We start from the raw sequence: 18,542 nt of genomic DNA, 5'->3' as shown, positions 1-18,542 counted from the left end.
GTCTCCTGTCCCGTGTCCCTCCCCCACCCCCCCCATCCCCGACTTTTCAAAAGAGGTTTGGCCTCAGCTCTGTAACATTTGCTCTGTAACATTCACTTTGGAATTGCCGAACCATTGCCAGACCTGAATGGGCAGCTTCAGGGTGCTTGTAGTACACAACCTATGTGATACCATCTCTGTGGGTTTTATGGTGCCGTTGTTGTATTGGAGGGATCAGCAAAAGTCAGATTGAGCCTTGAGATGGGAGAGAAAATTGTGTCATGTCACAGAGGTAAACGTGACAGTAGCACTGAATCAGGCACTGGCTTTATCTGATGTGAGGGGTGACCTTGACTAGTGAGAAGACTTGTCTGAGGGAACTGGAATTCCTCAGGAAGGCCATGTCATAAGAGAAGAATGGGCACTGATGTGCTTTTCTTCAGAAGACAAATCCTATAGCATGGGATTCCCAGGAAAGCATGAGGCAGGATGGATATGAAATGTCCTGCTCAGGATTCTTTCCAGTTTTAAAGGCCCTGGACTTGAAGAGCTTCTGAATCTTGAGATAAAAGATGATATTGAAATGCCCACAATGGCTTTTGAGGTTGTGAAGAAAAGTGTTGTAGGAGGATGGCACTTTAACTTGCTGTGCTTGTGTAGTAGTAGGCATTGATAGCAGCTTCCACAGCAGTTGGTGGCTTGATGGTCCTGCTCAGGAAGGCCGTGTGATGAGGTGGGTGTAATCTTTGTGTGCTTGACTTCCCCTACTTGTGAACTTGCACACCTGGCCTCAGTAGAGATTCTGTGTCCTGTTAGACATGGCTCATTCTGATGTGCACACGCACACATCAAACCCTGCATGACAGCCAAGCTCTGGTTTCCTGTGGTACAAGTTCTCTCCCCCAGATGATGCCTTGAATGTGTTTGTGCTTCAGCATTTGGTGTAGCTCTCCTGAAAAATAAAATCCCTTGGGCTGGGATCAGAGCTGTCACAGCTCTCATCAGAGAAAGCTCAAGAACTGATTGTATTTGAAATCGCTGCAAAGACACAAAGCATCCAGGCAGCTGGGAAGGGTCCTCCACTGCCTTTGCAGCACCTCATAGGATCTTTGTGACAATTATGAGGGGAAAATGAAGATGTGCAAAAACCTGAGCCATGCTTAGAAGGAGGTTTAGAGCTGGGGTATGTTGTGGTGGTGGAGCAATGGTGTGGAGTAGGGCCTTGTCATGCACCCCTGGGACTGAGAGCCTGACTAGGGAAGTGTGTTGCCTGAGGAAATGAAGATGCTGGGCAGAACACAATGTGTGTCATTAGGGAGGAAATGGACAATGTCTGCCTAGCTGTGAAAATCCAATTTCCAGTGCTATGTCATAGAAGATGCCAGCAGAAAATCTGGAGAAGTGTCCCCATGCACAGTGCTACTGGCCCAGGATCCTCTCTGGACTTCCAGATATTTTATGCATCCTCATGCCTGATTGTTCTCTCTAGTGCTATTGCATTTGAAGGTAACTGCCATACACACCTTTAATCGTTTGGTTTTGATCTGTTTTGGTCACCTGCCTGGGGTGTTGATTGACAACCAACTGAGGATGAGCCAATGTATCACAGTATCACAGTATCACAGTATCACTTAGGTTGGAAAGGACCTCGAGGATCATCGAGTCCAACTTATCAACACAGACCCCATGACTAGACCATGGCACTAAGTGCCACGTCCAATCTCCCCTTGAACGCCTCCAGGGTCGATGACTCAACCACCTCCCTGGGCAACCGGTTCCAATGCCGAATGACTCGCTCGGTGAAGAATTTCCTCCTCACCTCGAGTCCGAACCTCCCCTGGCGCAGCTTGAGACTGTGTCCCCTAAATGTGTGGCCAAGTGGCCAAGGAGATCATCTGATCCTGTCCTGAACCAGCAATAGTGTGGCCTGCAGAATCAAGGCAGTAATTGTCTCCCTGTACATGGCACTGGTGAGGCTGCCCCTCACAAACTGGGCTCAGTTTTGGGGCCCTGATTCCAAGAAGGTAAATGAGCTGCTGGAACACATGCAGAGAAGGACAATGAAACTGCTGAATGGTCTGGAGCTCGAGTCTGGTGAGGAGTAGCTGAGGGAACTGGGGTTGTTTGCCTTGGAGGAAAGCAGGCTGAGGGGATACCTTCTTGCTCTCTACAGCTAGCTGAAAGGAGGTTGGAGCAAGATGGGAGTCAGTCTCATTTTTTTGAAGTAGCAACTGATAGGATAAGAGGGATGGCCTCAAGTTGTGCCAGGAGACATCAAGGTCAGGTACTGCATAGCAATGATCCGAGTGGCACAGCGTTAGGTCCTGACAGGTTTGTCATGGGGAGGGTGACTCTGGGGTTTTCTCTGAGGAAATGAAGATGCCATGTAGAGCATGGACTGTGTCACTGGTGGAAAAAGATAGAACATTTGCTTAGCTGGACATCACATTTCCTAGGGTTTGAGATAAAGGATTTCAGTAGAAAATCTTGGGAACGCACTTGACTCAGAGTGTTTCTTCCTCTGGGCCCTCTCATGACCTCCCTTGATGTTCTCTGTGCTGTTCCTATCAGATGTGAAGACATCTGCCACACAAAACTGCAATGTCTTGGTTTTGGCAGGGAATGGTGTTAGTCAAACAGGAGATTTACAGTCACATTTGGTCAGTCTTCTCTGAAGCTCCTGTTGGTTACCTTTCTGCTCTTCCATCTTGCCAGGGAGCAGAAGAAATATTCTTTACATTCAAGAGGTTGGCAGACCTTGGGTTTCAATATGGTGGAGTGGGATCCTTTGGTTTTCTTCTCTCACCAACCTCTTCCATGTTTGTTTGTTTGTTAGTTAGTTTTGTTTTGTTTAGTTTTTCTTCTCTCCCATTGCCAATGTGTTGGTGACAGTTGCAGACAGCAGAATTTTGGTAGCTATTGGGTAGCAGCTTTGGACCGTTTGCCATCAGAATCAGAGATGATTCCTCCAGCCTCCTGATGTGAAGTTGAAATTTTAAGAGGATCCTCTGAAATTTCATGTGTCCTTCCAGCTGCCCCTGTGATAGAAGTGCTTATGGGAATGCTCTGCACTGCCTTCCAATTTCAAGCCTTTTGCAGGATGCAGGTCCCTTTTTCATCTATCCATCTTCCCCAGAAACCTCTGATAAAGTTCAGGGAAAATGTCCCTCACAGCCATTTCTGCTCTCCTGAAAGTGTGTCTTATGCTGAAGAAGCAACCTGAGATGCTGCAGGTAAGTCAACAATACCTATGGAAGCTGTGTACTTCTGCTTCTCTTCAGTCATGGTATCTTCATGCTGGATTGACCCAATGTTGTCAGCACTGTACTGGCCACTGTCTACTCCTGTTCCTTTCCTGCTACTTCTTGGCACAGCATGAGCATATGACACCCAGCATGGACAGAGGAGGGACTCCAGTGTGTTTCTGGGAGTGGATGTGTTGGGTATTGAGGGGATGTTCTTGGTGAAAACATCATGGTGTTTCCGTCATGGTTTTTTCTGCCATGTGTAATTTGCACATTTTGCCATTTTGTGTAATGTGATCCTCAAATTAATGTTCTGTGGGAATTAAATCTCTTGAGTAGCAAAGCTCTTGGTGTGTGGTTCTGTCAGAATATGTCTGTGAGAGAGGGGAAGCCAGAGCTTGGCATTCACCATGCAGATGGAAAATGAGTCAGGAAGAACAGATCTTCCTCAAGGTACATGCAAAATGCTTGGGAGCAGTGGCTGCCCTGTGCTTTTTCAGCCTTCTTGAAGGACTGTTGTGCTGGGCTGTGCTGGGATTGTTTTCTAGCACAAGAGACTGCTCTGGGTTGTTTGGACTCATTGAAGCCTCTTTGCACAGTCATCCAAGTGCCTGGGACTTGGGCCTGAGTTTCAGATTGGAATGGATTCCATTCTAATGTATCTGAGTTGGTCTTTGTGATATGGTTGCCTTGGTCTGCTATTTGCTGGGTCCTTGAGAGGACAGTGGATGAAGAGTTTGACCTTATTCCAGAAGAAGGGGAGGTGAAGGGTCTGTCTTTTCTAGCATAGACTCGAGGAAAGCATCAAGTTTATCCTCTGTCTGGAGGCATGGAAGATGAAGGGAAGGGGAATGAGAACTCTTGCAAAAGGACATTTCCATATTTCATAGTCACGTGGAAAACACTTTAATAAAGGGGGAAAAGAGAAGAGGAAACAAGGATGCAAGCAGAAAAAAATTGAAAGACTTGGAAAGGAGAACAGACCAGGAAAGAAAAAGGAGAAAGAAAATAAGGAGCAAAGATAAAAGGAAGAGACAGTAAGAGAAGATCTGGAAGAGAAAGTGTGTATCAAAGGGAGACAAAGACTGAAATAAAGGTGAAAGCAAAAAGGAAACCAAGTAGTCAAAGTAAGCAAATCATGAAGAAAGAGAAAAATGGAAGAGATGATAGAGATTACCAGGATGCAGCAATGTTAATCCTGCGTGGGCCATGCGCTTCTGAAGGCCTGATCTGAACTGGCAAGGAAGATGAGACAGATCTTGCTCCATGGAGGGTGTAATTTAGGCATATAGATATCAAGCTGGTAAAGGAAAGGAGAAGGGCAGGATAGATAAGAGGACAGAAGAAGTAAAGGGTTGGAGGAAAGAAGAAAGAAGGGAGCAGCTGGAAGAAATGAAAGTCAGTAAGAAGAAAGGAAGAAACATAAGAACATAAGAAGAGGGTAGGAAGACAAAGAAAGGAGGGAAAAGGAGATAAAAGGGTAAGTACTGAAGAAATGAAGCAAGTTAGTAATAAAGGAAGGAAGATGTTAGCTCAGGTGCAGAGGCATTTTCTTTGGTCATTGAATGGCGATGGTCCCTCAGAGTCTATGCTCCGGGGCTAATGCCTCGTAATTAGCGGTCATAGATCTGTAAGGTTGTGTCAGGAAGAAGAAAAGCAATGAATCTGTGGAAGTGGAAAAAAAGCCAAGCAGGATAAAATAAAATAACGTGAAGGAAAAAAATACAGAAAAAGAAAGAATTAAAAAAAGGAAGGGGAAGAAGATCAGTGAGCGGAGCTGAGCCGGCACGGTCGGCGGCGAGGAGCGTATGAGGCGGTGGAGTAGCACACGGTGTCGCTGCAGGCTCAGAAACGGCGGCCGAGAGCCTCAGCGGCTCCGCCCCGGTGCGGCGGCGAGAGCAAGGGAGCGGCGCGGCGCGGGGCCCGGCAGACAGCAGAATCGGCGCTTGGGAGAGGCGCCGGGGAGCCTTGCGGAACCGCGGTGGGGACCGTGAACGGCGATGGACCTGCTTTGGGGTCCCGCGGTGCGTCTGGTGGTGCTGGTCCGGGCCTGGACACTGGTGTCGGGGCAGGTGCGGTACTCGGTGCCGGAGGAAGCCAAAGTCGGGACGGTGGTGGGGCGGCTGTGGCAGGACCTGGGTCTGGAGGCGGGCGATGCGGAGGCACGGCGGCTGCGTGTGGTGTGGCAGGGCCGGCCGGCGAGCGTGGAGGTGAGCGGGGCGAGCGGGGCGCTGGTGGTGAGCTCGCGGCTGGACCGGGAGGAGCTGTGCGGGAAGAGCGCTCCGTGCTCGCTGCGCCTGGAGGTGCTGCTGGAGCGGCCGCTGCGCGTCTTCCCTGTGGAGCTGGAGGTGACCGACATTAACGACAACGCCCCGCTCTTCCCCGCCGCACGAAAAGACATCAGCATCGCAGAGCTGTCGCTGCCGGGTTCCCGTTTCCCACTGGAGGGCGCGTCGGATGCAGATATCGGCGCAAACGCTCAGCTCTCCTACACACTCAGCCCGAGTGAGCATTTTCGTGTAGTGGAGGAAACAAGTAAATCGCGCAGTAAATCCCTGTTTCTGGTATTGACAAAAGCTCTGGACCGCGAAATGGTGCCTATACACCAATTAAAGCTGACGGCGAGTGACGAGGGCCGGCCTTCTCTGACGGGCACAATGGAGCTGGTGATCACAGTGCTGGACGCGAATGACAATGCGCCCCAGTTCAACCAGTCGGTTTACAATGAGTATTTGCCCGAGAATGCCTCAGAAGGGACAGTGGTGATGGTGTTAAATGCTACGGATCCGGACATGGGAAGTAATCGAGAAGTGATTTATAAAATTGATACTTTTGTTCCTGCCTCAGGTTCAGATCTATTTAACATTGATGGTAAGAGCGGCGAGATCAGACTGAGGGGAGCTCTGGACTTCGAAACAGTTAGTTTCTATGAATTGCACGTCACGGCTACAGATGGGGGAACTCCCCCGCTGTCCGGTCACTGCAAGGTGGAACTGGAGGTGCTGGACGTGAACGACAACGCGCCCGAGGTGTGGGTGACGTCCCTGTCGGTGCCGGTGCCGGAGGACGCGTCGGTGGGGACGGTGGTGGCGCTGCTGAGCGTGTCGGACCGGGACTCGGGGGCGAACGGTCGAGTGCGGTGCTGGGTGTGGCCGTCGTCGCCGTTCGGTCTGGAGTCGAGGTTCGCGGGGTCGTACTCGCTGGTGCTGCGGGAGGCGCTGGACCGGGAGCGGGTGTCTGCGTACGAGGTGGAGGTGCGTGCGGAGGACGGCGGGCAGCCGTCGCTGCGTGGGAGTCGCGGTGTGCGTGTGCCGGTGTCTGACGTGAACGACAACGCGCCGTCGTTCTCGCAGGCCGTGTACACGGTGCTGGCGCGGGAGAACAACGCGGCGGGGGCGGAGCTGGCGCGGCTGTTGGCGCGGGACCCGGACGAGGCGGAGAATGGTCGCGTGAGCTATTCGGTGTGGGAGGGCGGCGCCGGGGACACGTCGTCAGGCGTCGGGTGGCGTCCTGCGTCGAGCTACGTGTCGGTGGACGCGGAGAGCGGTCGGTTGTGGGCGGTGCAACCGTTGGACTACGAGGAGCTGCAGGTGCTGCAGTTCGAGGTGCGAGCAGTGGACGCGGGGGAGCCGCCGCTGATTGGCAACGCCACGGTGCAGGTGTTCGTGGTGGACGAGAACGACAACGCGCCGATGCTGCTGCCGCCCCCGGGCGGCGGTCCGGCGCTGTTTCCTTTTGCGGGTGGTGTTGGCGGGTCGTCGGTAGAGGCGACGACAGGGTCGGAGTCAGAGACGCTGTGGGCGTGGGCGGCGTGGGGCGCACCAGCAGGGCAGGTGGTGGCAAAGATTCGTGCGGTGGACGTGGACTCGGGCTACAACGCGTGGCTGCGTTACGAGGTGTGGGAGCCGCGTGGGAAGGGTCCGTTCCGCGTGGGTCTGTACAGCGGCGAAGTGAGCACGGCGCGGGCGCTGGAGGAGGCGGACGGCCCGCGTCAGAGGCTGGTGATCGTGGTGCGGGACCACGGCGAGCCGTCGCGCTCGGCCACGGCGACGCTGAGCGTGTCGCTGGTGGAGGGCGGCGAGGCGGCGCTGTCGGGCGCGGGGTCGTCGTCTTCGTCGGGGCTTGGTGTGCTGTCGGTGGCGGAGGGCGGCTTGTCGGCGGGCGCGGCTTCGGCATCGGCCAACGTGTGGCTGGTGGTGGCGATCTGTGCGGTGTCGAGCTTGCTGGTGCTGGCGCTGGTGCTGTACGGGGCGGCGCGCTGTGCGCCGCGGGCGGCGGTGCTGTCGAGTCCCGCTCCGGCGACGCTGGTGTGCGCCAGCGAAGTGGGTAGCTGGTCGTACTCGCAGCGGCAGAGCCGGAGCTTGTGCGTGGCGGAGGGTGCGGGCAAGAGCGATCTGATGGTTTTCAGCCCCAACTTGCCGCCTCCGCCTGCGGTCCCCACTGCCAAGGACACTTTGCATCCGGAGCCTTCTGCTCTGCTGGATACGGTCAGTGAATCTCCCTGTCTCACTTGTTTTCCTACCCACCCATTCTTCCTCTTTCTCCCTCATCTACGGACTCCCCGGAGATTCGATGGTGGGAGCCTGCGGGTGATGCGTGGTTGTATGGTGCTTACGGGTCTTCATAGCACCTTCCGCTGCGCCTGCACCTCTTCCTTTGTTTTTGTCTGCACCTCCTTCCTGTAACCTTCTGCTTCTTGCTTTGTGGAAGTGTCAAGTAACGTTTTGTGTGGTACCCCGCACTTGTTACTAATAGTAGCTGATGATTTTGTGTGATTGATTTGCGTTGTTCCTTCGTGGCTTGCAATGCATGTCGATTGAGATAACGTTAGTTTTCGAGAGCCTCTTTCTCACTTTTTACAGTCCCACAGGCACTTTCAAGTACCTGGCTGCCCTTTGTCACCAGTGATTGTGCTGTTATCTCTTGTGGAAAACTCCTTTCTCCCCCATCCCTTTCCTCTTCTGTTTCACTAGAGACCCAATGCCATAATACCTCTGTTTTGCCATAGAGACTTCTCCGCAGAATGTTGTCGTTATGTTTAGAGGTATCAAGTTTCAGGGCAGAGGAATGTGATGGAAGGTAGCTTTTGGAATTGGAATTCTCCTATTCCTTTTCCTGTTCCCCGCCTTGCCCATATTGCAGACGTTAGAAGTAGAATTATGTATGCTGCCCTCTTGATATTCTTTCAGTATGTACATCAGTAGCCACGCAGCTACAAAAGACCTAGAAATGACCTAGACTAGAAGGGACCTAGAATTCATGATAATAAAGAAACAGAACCGAGGACATGTCCTTTGAAAGCAAAACCCCAAACTCACATCATGCCACACATTCAAAAATAATCTGTTGCAGTGCTGTGCTCGCCAGCGTTCCCCTACGGCATAAAAATCAATGCCATTGGCCTTCAGAGCACTCTTTACATCATTTATAGAAGGAGTAGAGTCTGCTGGACACGGCATATATGTTATCATTAGGTTTTTATTGATGGAAGGGTCTGCAAAAGCTGGAATGAGCCTTGAGATGGGAAAGGAAGTAGTGGAATGTCGTGGATGTGAATGTACCTGTGATACTGAGTAGGGCCTGACCGTTTCCCGGAGTGAAGGGTAACCGTGAGCAGTGGAAATTGAAGGAAGGAGACCTATATACATGAGTCATTAAGTTATTAATTCCGTATTTCAAAATCTCTGGAAGTATCATGAGCTATGTTGTAAAAGATAATAGCAGACGTCCTGCTTGCCTTGTGTGTATCTCCTAGTCAGGAACAGCGCTTACGTAGATAAAAGCTTGATTCAAAATCAGCACGGAGTTTTCTTGGCCACCATCGTTTCCTCCTTCCTCGCTCTCGCCCTTCTTAGTTCTGCCCGGGCAGGCGCTGCTGTGAGTCGGGCTGAGCCTGCAGGGCTGGCGAGGGGTGGGTGCTTGGCAGATGCTTAATGATCTTGATGGTACCTTTGCTTCCGCCTGTGTGTCCTTGCTGAAGCTCATCAGCTCTTGTTTTGCTGTGTGTGAATCGAATTTAACCTATTATGGTATCCCTCAGGATTTACTGCGCACAGCTGTGGCTTTCTGTGTTGGGTGTGGATTGCTCTCTTTTTCTTGCCTGTGTGTAGCGTTGCTATGTGAGCTTGCTGAGGAAGTGCAAGAAAGGCAGTCTGTGGTGGAGACAGTCCCCGAGGCATTTTTAAATGCTCTGTTATCATTGCTGCTAACCATGCTGCTACCAGATTTGATTTCTTGTGGAAAAGTCAGGAAAGTGTGGTTGTCTGCACAAAGTGTTCAGGCAGACCTTATAGAATGCCAGACTGGTGTTATAATTGGGGGTTTCCTTTTTCTTTTCCTGTTCCCCACCATATCCTTGTTGCTGATTTGCTTTCATGGCCAGAGAAGTGATGAGATGTACACTGGCCTCTTGTCGTGGTTTTTCAATATTTGCCTCAGCAGCTGCACAGATACCAAGGGCTTTGAAAGCCTCCTTTCATGATAAACTATGGGACAAAAAAACCCCAAACCTCCATTCTCCTACACAGTCGGTGGATGAATCTGTTTCTGTGCTGTGCTCGTCAGCATTTGGATTGTTCTCTTACTGCATTCAATCAATGCTGTCGCCATTTTGAGCTGTCCTAGAGCATCACCTATAGGAGGAGCAGATGGACTGCTAGATCCGGTGTATGTGATATCCTCTGGATGTTCTGTCATGGTACTCTCATTGATGGGAAGGCTTGAGTGAACCTTGGATGTCCCACTGGAACTGAGGGAGCCTGGCCATCTTCTGATGTGAAGTTTGACCTTGCACAGTAGGAAGATTTGTCGGAGGGATCTGGGAAGCCTATTGCCTGTGTCACTAGAAGGCAACTCTGGGGGCTGATGTCTTGATAACACATCTTGCTGTGCAGAACGAAGACTGCCTGGAGGAAAGCATGAAGCAGGATAAGTATGGAGTGTTTCTACTCAGGATCTTTTCCCAGGCTCCAAGGTGCCTGAGGTTGCAGGCCTCCTCTAGGCTTTGAGGTAATGTGTGGTATTGAAATACTCACAGTCTTGAGGTTATAAAGATCTTCTACCATGGAGTCTTCTCTGCTGCTACCTGCCTGACTTTGGCAGAGTGTAAGTAAAAGGGGCTGAGATGCAGACTGCTGAATGTTGTCTGGTGGTCATTTTCAGTGCTGTTTTGGGAAAGGTGTTGTGGCAGAGTTGTGCTTCAGTCTGTCATGTGTAACTCATTCAGATATGTGCAGGCACAGGCCAAACCCTGCACAGCAACCCAGCTGTGCTTTTTCCCTTGGGTACAACTTCCTCTACACAGCTGACATCATCAATGCACTTCTGCTTCAGTGTTGGGCATGGTTCTCCCAATGAATGATATCCACGTGCATGGGATTTCAGCACGGTCATGCTCTGCTCACAAGAATCTCCATGTTCTGAAGCATAGCTCTGTTGTTTCCACCTAAGACTGCTGAAAAGTCACAAAATATTGAGGGTGAAGTTCAAGTAGCTGGGAACAGTCTGTCAGATACTGTGTGGCTTTGCAGTCCTCCATCTGTTTTTTGTGCTATTTGTGAGGGAAAGTAGCATGTGAAGGCCTGGTACATCTTCAGGTTGGGGTTTGGAGGTGGGACTTGTTCTTGGACTAGAGCAGTCCTGGGTAGCATGGCAATATTCCTGTGAGTGGTTGAAGCATGCCTAGGCATTGTTCATGGCAACTGTGACTCTGAGAGGGGAATATCTTGCCTGTGGGAAGCAGAGGTGCTGGGGGGAGCATGGTCTGTGTCCTCTTAAATGGAGGTGCCTTTTCCTTTTGTTTGGGATGGAGGATTCCAGCAGAACACCTCATGAAAAGACTTCACACAGTGCTGCTTGCACGGGATCCTTTCAGAGCCTTCAGGATTTCTCCATATCCTTGTGTCCTGTTGTTCTATTCTTGTGTATCAACGTAGTAGAAGGGGATCCTTTGATTTTCTTCCCTACTTTCACCAAGAAGTCCCATTCTGTTGTGTCATTTTCTCTCCCATTAGCAGTGAATTCGTAACAGTGGAAGTGATGTTGATTGTACAATTTGAGCAGCTGTCTGTTTCAGACACAGGAACAATTTGTGTTTGGTATGGGGTTGGATTTTCCAGTGTCCTGAGCCGAGGTTGACATTGACAGAATGTTTTTTGCTTTCAGATATCTCTCCTAACTTCCTTGTGATGGATGTGTGTAAATGATCCATGAGCACTCTTTAGTATTTGCAAGACTCTTGCAGCATGTAATCTTATGTTGAAGTTCCTCAGAAATCTCTGATAAAGTTGAGGGGAAATATCCCTTAAAACCAATCCTCATATCCTGAAAATATATCTTTTTCTGAAGCAACAACCAGTGATGCTACAGGTAAGTCGCAGACACCCATGAAAGATGTGTCAGAGACAGATACACTTTTACTCCTGTTCACCTGTGGTATCTGCATGCTGGATTGCCCCAGTGTTGCTTAGATTTAAATGCCTATAGGATTGCTCCTGTTCCTTTCCTACCTCTTTGAACACAGTATGAGCAGCCAGCATGAATGGAAAATGAGGTTGGAAGAATGGAGGTATTTGGAGAATGCTTGGGAGGTGCGGATGTGCTGTGCTTTCTTAGCCTTCCTGAAGGTTATTGTGCTGGTCTGTAATGGGTTTGATTTTCCTGTCTTGTTTGGACTCCTTAGAGCTTTTATAAATCAGAGCTCCAAGCACACAGGTCTTGGGCTTGTGTTTTCTATGGCAGTGGTTTGTGTTCTGATGTAGCAGAGCTCTTCTTTGCCTTCCTCTGTTATTTGCTGGGTACATTTGAATTATGAGGATGTGATGTTCTTCCAGAAGTGGTTGTGCAGAAAAGGAAAACAGGAAAGTTGTTCCATGCCTGGAAGGATGGAATGTGAGAGGGCAGAATAATGAGAGCTGGCGGTAAAAAGCAAGTAAGATGAGAAAGGCAGGAAAGAGGAAACGACAGAGGACGTTAAGAAGACAGTGTCACGTCGTGAGGCCGAAGGCAATTGGTCCTTAGGAGACACCGGCGCGGTTAGAGACCTGCGCTATGGCGCTGAAGCCCCGGAATTAGCGGCGATCGTTCCGAATTCGATGGTCTCCGAGTGTCCCAGGAGAGGACTGGGGAGCTGAGAACGAAGCTAAAGAGGCAGTGGTTGAGATCGCTAAAGGCAACAAGAACAGAGGAAGAAAAGGAAGACAGAAATAGGGAAGGAAAAGAAGAGAGAAGAAAGATAAGCAAGGAGAAAGAACACAGATGGGTAATAAAATGGAAAGAGAAGGATGGCATCAGGAAAGAGAAAAGAAGAATGTGAGAAAATGGAAAACCAAAAGAGAGATAAAGGAAAATAAAAGAAGAAGGAGAAAGGAGTTAGAATGAAAGAAAGAAAAAAGAGAGACAACAAGGAGAAGAGAGAAAATAATAATTTAAAAAACCAACAGCACGAAAAAATGCTAAAGTTGAAGGCCGGGAGTATTGGAGAGCAGAGGAAGAAAGAGAAAGAAAGGAACCTATGAAAATAAACAAAGAAGAAACAACAAAAAACAACGAGCAAACAAGGAAAAATATAGCAATAAAAAATAAATAAGTAAAAGAAAAATGAAGCCTTAGTGGAAGAGCAGGAAAGTGGTTGAACGGAGCTGAGCCGCACGGGTCCGGTGTCACGGTCGGCGGCGAGAAGCATGCGAGGCGGCGGAGCAGCACACGGTGTCGCTGCAGGCTCAGAAACGGCGGCTGAGAGCCTCAGAGGCTCCTCCCCGGTGCGGCGGAGAGCACGGAAAGGAGAAGGGGGTGGGGGGGCGGTGCCGCGCGGGGCCGGGAAGGCAGCACGACCGGTGTGGCGGGAGGCGGCGGGGAGCCGTGCAGGGGCCGCGGCGGGGACCGTGAGCGGCGATGGACGCGCATTGCGGTCCCGCGGTGTGTCTGGTGGTGCTGGTGCAGATGTGGGCGCTGGTGTCGGGGCAGGTGCGGTACTCGGTGCCGGAGGAAGCCAAGGTCGGGACGGTGGTGGGGCGGCTGCCGCAGGAGCTGGGTCTAGAGGCGGGCGATGCAGAGGCGCGGCGGCTGCGTGTGGTGTGGCAGGGCCGGCGGGCGAGCGTGGAGGTGAGCGGGGCGAGCGGGGCGCTGGTGGTGAGCTCGCGGCTGGACCGGGAGGAGCTGTGCGGGAAGAGCGCTCCGTGCTTGCTGCGCCTGGAGGTGCTGCTGGAGCGGCCGCTGCGCGTCTTCCCTGTGGAGCTGGAGGTGACCGACATTAACGACAACGCCCCGCTCTTCCCCGTCGCACGGAAAAACATCAGCATCGCGGAATCATCGCTGCCGGGCTCCCGTTTCCCACTGGAGGGAGCCTCGGATGCAGATATCGGAGCAAACGCTCAGCTCTCCTACACACTCAGTCCCAGCGAGCACTTCAAAATAGAGGAAGAAAACAGCGACTCGCGCAGTAAATCCCTGTTTCTGGCGCTTACAAAACCATTGGACCGGGAGACGGTGCCTGTGCACCGGTTGGTGCTGACGGCGAGTGACGAGGGCCGGCCTTCTCTGACGGGCACAACGGAGCTGGTGATCTCGGTGCTGGACGCCAACGACAACGCGCCCCAGTTCAACCAGTCGGTATACAAAGTACATTTGCCAGAAGATGCCTTAGACGGGAGGCTTGTGGTGGGAGTAAACGCCACAGATCCGGACTTCGGAAGTAATAGGGAAGTGGTTTATGAAATTGATAATTTTGTTCCTGCCTCAGGTTCAGATCTCTTTAACATTGATGGTAAGAGTGGCGAGATCAGACTGAGGGGAGGCCTGGACTTCGAAACAGTTAGTTTCTACGAGCTACAAATTAAGGCAAAAGATAAGGGGACCCCTCCGCTCTCGGGTCACTGTAAAGTGTTGGTGGAGGTGCTGGACGTGAACGACAACGCGCCCGAGGTGGGGGTGACATCACTGTCGGTGCCGGTGCCGGAGGACGCGTCGGTGGGGACGGTGGTGGCGCTGCTGAGCGTGTCGGACCGGGACTCGGGGGCGAACGGTCGAGTGCGGTGCTGGGTGTGGCCGTCGTCGCCGTTCGGTCTGGAGTCGAGGTTCGCGGGGTCGTACTCGCTGGTGCTGCGGGAGGCGCTGGACCGGGAGCGGGTGTCTGCGTACGAGGTGGAGGTGCGTGCGGAGGACGGCGGGCAGCCGTCGCTGCGTGGGAGTCGCGGAGTGCGTGTGCCGGTGTCTGATGTGAACGACAACGCGCCGTCATTCTCGCAGGCCGTGTACACGGTGCTGGCGCGGGAGAACAACGCGGCGGGGGCGGAGCTGGCACGGCTGTTGGCGCGGGACCCGGACGAGGCGGAGAACGGTCGAGTGAGCTACTCGGTGTGGGAAGGCGGGGCCGGAGCCACGTCGTCAGGCGGTGGGTGGCGTCCGGCGTCGAGCTACGTGTCGGTGGATGCGGAGAGCGGTCTGTTGTGGGCGGTGCAGCCGTTGGACTACGAGGAGCTGCAGGTGCTGCAGTTCGAGGTGCGAGCGGTGGACGCGGGGGAGCCGCCGCTGATTGGCAACGCCACGGTGCAGCTGTTCGTGGTGGACGAGAACGACAACGCGCCGATGCTGCTGCCTCCCCCGGGCGGCGGTCCGGGGCTGGTTCCTTTTGCAGGTGGGATATCGGTAGAGGCGGTGGCAGGGTCGGAGTCGGAGACGCTGTGGGCGTGGGCGGCGTGGGGGTCGCCGGCAGGACAGGTGGTGGCGAAGATCCGTGCGGTGGACGCGGACTCGGGCTACAACGCGTGGCTGCGGTACGAGGTGTTGGAGCCGCGTGGGAAGGGCCCGTTCCGCGTGGGTCTGTACAGCGGCGAGGTGAGCACGGCGCGGGCGCTGGAGGAGGCGGACGGCCCGCGTCAGAGGCTGGTGATCGTGGTGCGGGACCACGGCGAGCCTTCGCACTCTGCCACGGCGACGCTGAGCGTGTCGCTGGTGGAGGGTGGCGAGGCAGCGTTGTCGGGCGCGGGGTCGTCGTCTTCGTTGGTGCCGAGTGTGCTGTCGGTGGCGGAGGGCGGCTTGTCGGCGGGCGTGGCTTCGGCGACAGCTAACGTGTGGCTGGTGGTAGCCATCTGCTCTGTGTCGAGCTTGCTGTTGCTGGCACTGGTGCTGTACGGGGCGGCGCGCTGTTCGCCGCGGGCGGCGGTGCTGTCGGGTGCCGCTCCGGCGACGCTGGTGTGCGCCAGCGAAGTGGGCAGCTGGTCGTACTCGCAGCGGCAGAGCCGGAGCCTGTGCGTGGCGGAGGGTGCGGGCAAGAGCGACCTGATGGTTTTCAGCCCCAACTTGCCGCCTCCGCCTGCGGTCCCTGCGGCCACGGACACCTCGCAGCCGGAGCCTTCCTCTATGCTTGACACGGTCAGTGGCCCCACTTTTCGTGCTTCTTTCCTTCTTTCCCTCTTTTCTTTCTTTCTCCCCCCCCCGAAACCTGAGACGCCCTCTCTCTTTCTGAGCCTTCCCCCGGAAGGAGCTGCTGGGAGCAGGGCTGAGCCCTGGCGTTCTGCCTGCAGCGGGTGCTTAGCGCGTGGTTAAGCATCTAAATGGCACACTAGCCACTGCCTTCCCGTGGAGTTTTGTCTCCTATTGTGAGAAGCTACAATGGGAATATTGCCGGGCCGAGCATCTTGGGGCATTGGTAGCTGTAGTTTTCTCTGTTTGCTGGGAATTGTTCTTTCGCAAAATGAAATCATCAGGTTTTGAATGGCTGTTTTTTTGCTGGTGCGTGGCTTTTCCATCCGAGCTTTCTAAATCGTTGATGTCGGCGATCCTCCAGGCACTCTTTAGTGCCTCATTACCTTCGCTCTATGCTGACTGTACTGGTAGCAGCTGTGGTTTCTTCCCGAAACGTCTGTCCTACTGCACATTAGTTGTGTTCTGCAAAAAGATGAAGTTCAAAGTAAAATTAGATGTTCAGGGATTTCTCTCTCTGTGCTGTAATTTCTCTCTCTTTGGTATAATTTGTCTGTATCAGAAGCATGATTAATGTAGGAGAGACAATCTGAACTTTTCCCGTGCTCCTTTCCCAGGAATGTTGTAACCATCGTTGTTGGACTAAAATGTTCACCCAACAAGACAGGTCCTCCACGACCACAGAAATGATGTGGTGTACAGTAGCCACTTTTGGTGTTTTTCTAAGTTATAATCATAACCACATGGATACAGAAGCTCTGTTAATGCTGTAAATGTTTTTCTCAGAAAACAAATCAAAGTGAAAAGAAACCAAAGCAACAAACCCAACAACAAACAGATAAAAAAAAAAATAGCAAGCAAAGCAAAACAAAGCAGTACAAAACAAACAATAGGAAAAACCCAAACCAGACAAAATCAAACCAAAAACCCCACACCAAAACAAAAATGCAAACCAAACCAGAAATAAAAAAGGCAAACACTATAAATCCACAAACCCCCATATAAAATTCTCCTGCACATTCAATATCTTCTGTTACTTCGGGGTGCTCATCAGTGGCGCCTCTCAGGACTTGAAATTAATGCTCTCACCATTTATTGCTCTCCTTGAAATCACCATTTGAAAGAACATTGCTTCCAAGTTTGCCACATTTCCATCTGAGAGAGCTGAAGGACTGCTCAACCCCATGGGTCAGCTGCAGAGGCTCTCCTGGACCCCATGGATATGCATACACAGACTGCCAGTGTGAGGTTTATGGTGCTGTCACTGAAGGGAAGTGTCTGCAAAAGCTGGAGTACTGGGGTGCCAAAGGAAACGCTGATGTGTCAGGGTGGTGAATGTGGCAGTGTCACTGAATAGGACCTGAGTGACCTTGAGCAGTGGGAAGACATGTCTGCAGAAATTGGGAATCCTTGGAAAGACCATAGAACATGTAATGAGGCAGTAATGGGAGATGATATGTTTGTCCTGGAGTGGGAAATGGAGGAGTCCTGGAGGAAAGCATAAGGCAGGATGGGAACAGTGTTTTCTTGCCGAGGATTCTTTTCCAGGCTCCAAGGGTCTGAAGTTAAAGCTCCTCTGGATCTTGAAATAGTTAGATGGTAGTGAAATGCCCCTGATATTCTCTGGGATTATGAAGTGCTACCACCAGAGGTAGTGCCTGAGGTAGGCAATGTGTAGGTGAGCTGGGGAGAGATGCAGTCTGCCAAATTATGTCTGATGGACCTTTTTCCTCTTGCCTTGAGGGAGGTGGTGTATGAGGATAGTGCTTAAATTTGCTGTCTAGTGTAGTGGTTGGCAGCCATACTAGTTTTTGTAGCCTAATTTCCCCTTGCACTGTTCAACTTGGTAGAGATCATGTGTTGTGTCGTCACACAACTCATTCTGATATCCGGATGGACGCAACAAACCTTCCAGAGCAGATTTTCTGTAGCAGAACTTCTCACCCTCAGTTTATGACTGGAGATCACTTGCATTTCAGCATTTGTTCCTCTGTCCAAGAATAAAATCTGCACAGACTGGGATCAGAGCTGTCACAGCTCTCATCCCAGAATCAGTCAAGAACACTACTGCACAGTTTTGTGGCGTTTCCATCTGACCTTACCAGAAAGGTGCCAAGCATTCAGGTTTGTGCAGTCAAGAAGAGTCTGCCAGGCACTTGTGGTTTGTGTCCCTCCATGGGGTCTTTGTGCTGATCATGCCAAGGTGAGGATGGATGAAGGACTGGGTAACAATCAGAGCAGAGTTTAGAGGGCATGTACTTGCAGTGGAGCAGTGTCTGGGTATTGTGGCAGGAGATAGGGTCTGGGCATCTGTCAAAGGGAGAGTGATTTTTAATGGGGAAAAGTGTTTCCTCTAGCAATGGGGATGCTGGGTAAAATATAGTCTGAGTCACTGGGGAAGGACCGGAGAGTTTCCACTTAGCTGGAGATCCCATTTCCAAGTGCTGTAGGGCAGAGGATGCTGGGAGAAATCCTCAGGAAAGGTCCAGCAGATTTGCATGGGATCCTCACAGGACCTCTAGGAGTTCTTCACATCTTTGTGCACTATTTTGCTTCATGGTATTGCTCCTTGTGAAGGTAGATATCATATGGACTCTCAGTCAGTTGGGTTTGATGTAAAATGGTGTTGGTCAAGTGGAAGCTTTTCCAAATTTTGATTATGGGGCCAGCAGCCTTCTCTAAATGTGTCCTCAGTCATCACTCCCATCTTAGTCTGACTAGAGAGAGACAGAAATGCTCTCTATATTCATGTAAGTCCTTCAAGTGGCTCAGTTGGTAGTGCATCAGACCCTTAATGGGAAGGTTGTGAGTTCAAAGCCTGCAGTGGGTAGTAGTGTCCTCCCTACTCTAGTCATGAGGTCTGGGGTGACAGGTTGGACTTTATGATCTTTGAGGTCC

The 18,542-nt window shown here is 51.8% G+C and overlaps 2 protein-coding genes across 6 annotated transcripts in view; both read left to right on the top strand.

The window, feature by feature from the left end:
- The window catches only part of LOC137455129 (protocadherin alpha-C2-like), a 191,212-nt gene that overhangs the window by 40,511 nt on the left and 132,159 nt on the right, over positions 1-18,542 (top strand). The window contains exon 1 of one of the 5 annotated variants that reach the window (XM_068165687.1): positions 1,832-7,711. The exons of 3 other annotated variants lie outside the window; for them this stretch is intronic. In XM_068165687.1, coding sequence (XP_068021788.1) covers positions 5,225-7,711 — 2,487 coding nt within the window. In that variant the 5' untranslated portion in view covers positions 1,832-5,224. Of the gene's footprint in view, positions 1-1,831; positions 7,712-13,077; positions 15,057-18,542 lie in introns of those variants that run through there. One more of the 5 variants, XM_068165689.1, reaches the window with a different exon arrangement.
- LOC137455114 (protocadherin alpha-10-like) lies at positions 15,063-15,767 on the top strand (the record flags this gene model as incomplete). The annotated part of the gene is made up of 1 exon (XM_068165670.1): positions 15,063-15,767. A coding segment is annotated over one exon (705 nt), but the record flags the coding sequence as incomplete, so codon positions are not given.

The sequence above is a fragment of the Melanerpes formicivorus genome, unplaced genomic scaffold (assembly GCF_026170545.1).
Source record: "Melanerpes formicivorus ecotype bairdi unplaced genomic scaffold, bMelFor1.0.p_v2 SCAF_91, whole genome shotgun sequence".
NCBI classification, from domain to species: Eukaryota; Metazoa; Chordata; class Aves; order Piciformes; family Picidae; genus Melanerpes; species Melanerpes formicivorus.
The sequence above is the reverse complement of the archived record's forward strand: the minus strand, read 5'-3'. Positions and strand labels throughout refer to the sequence as shown.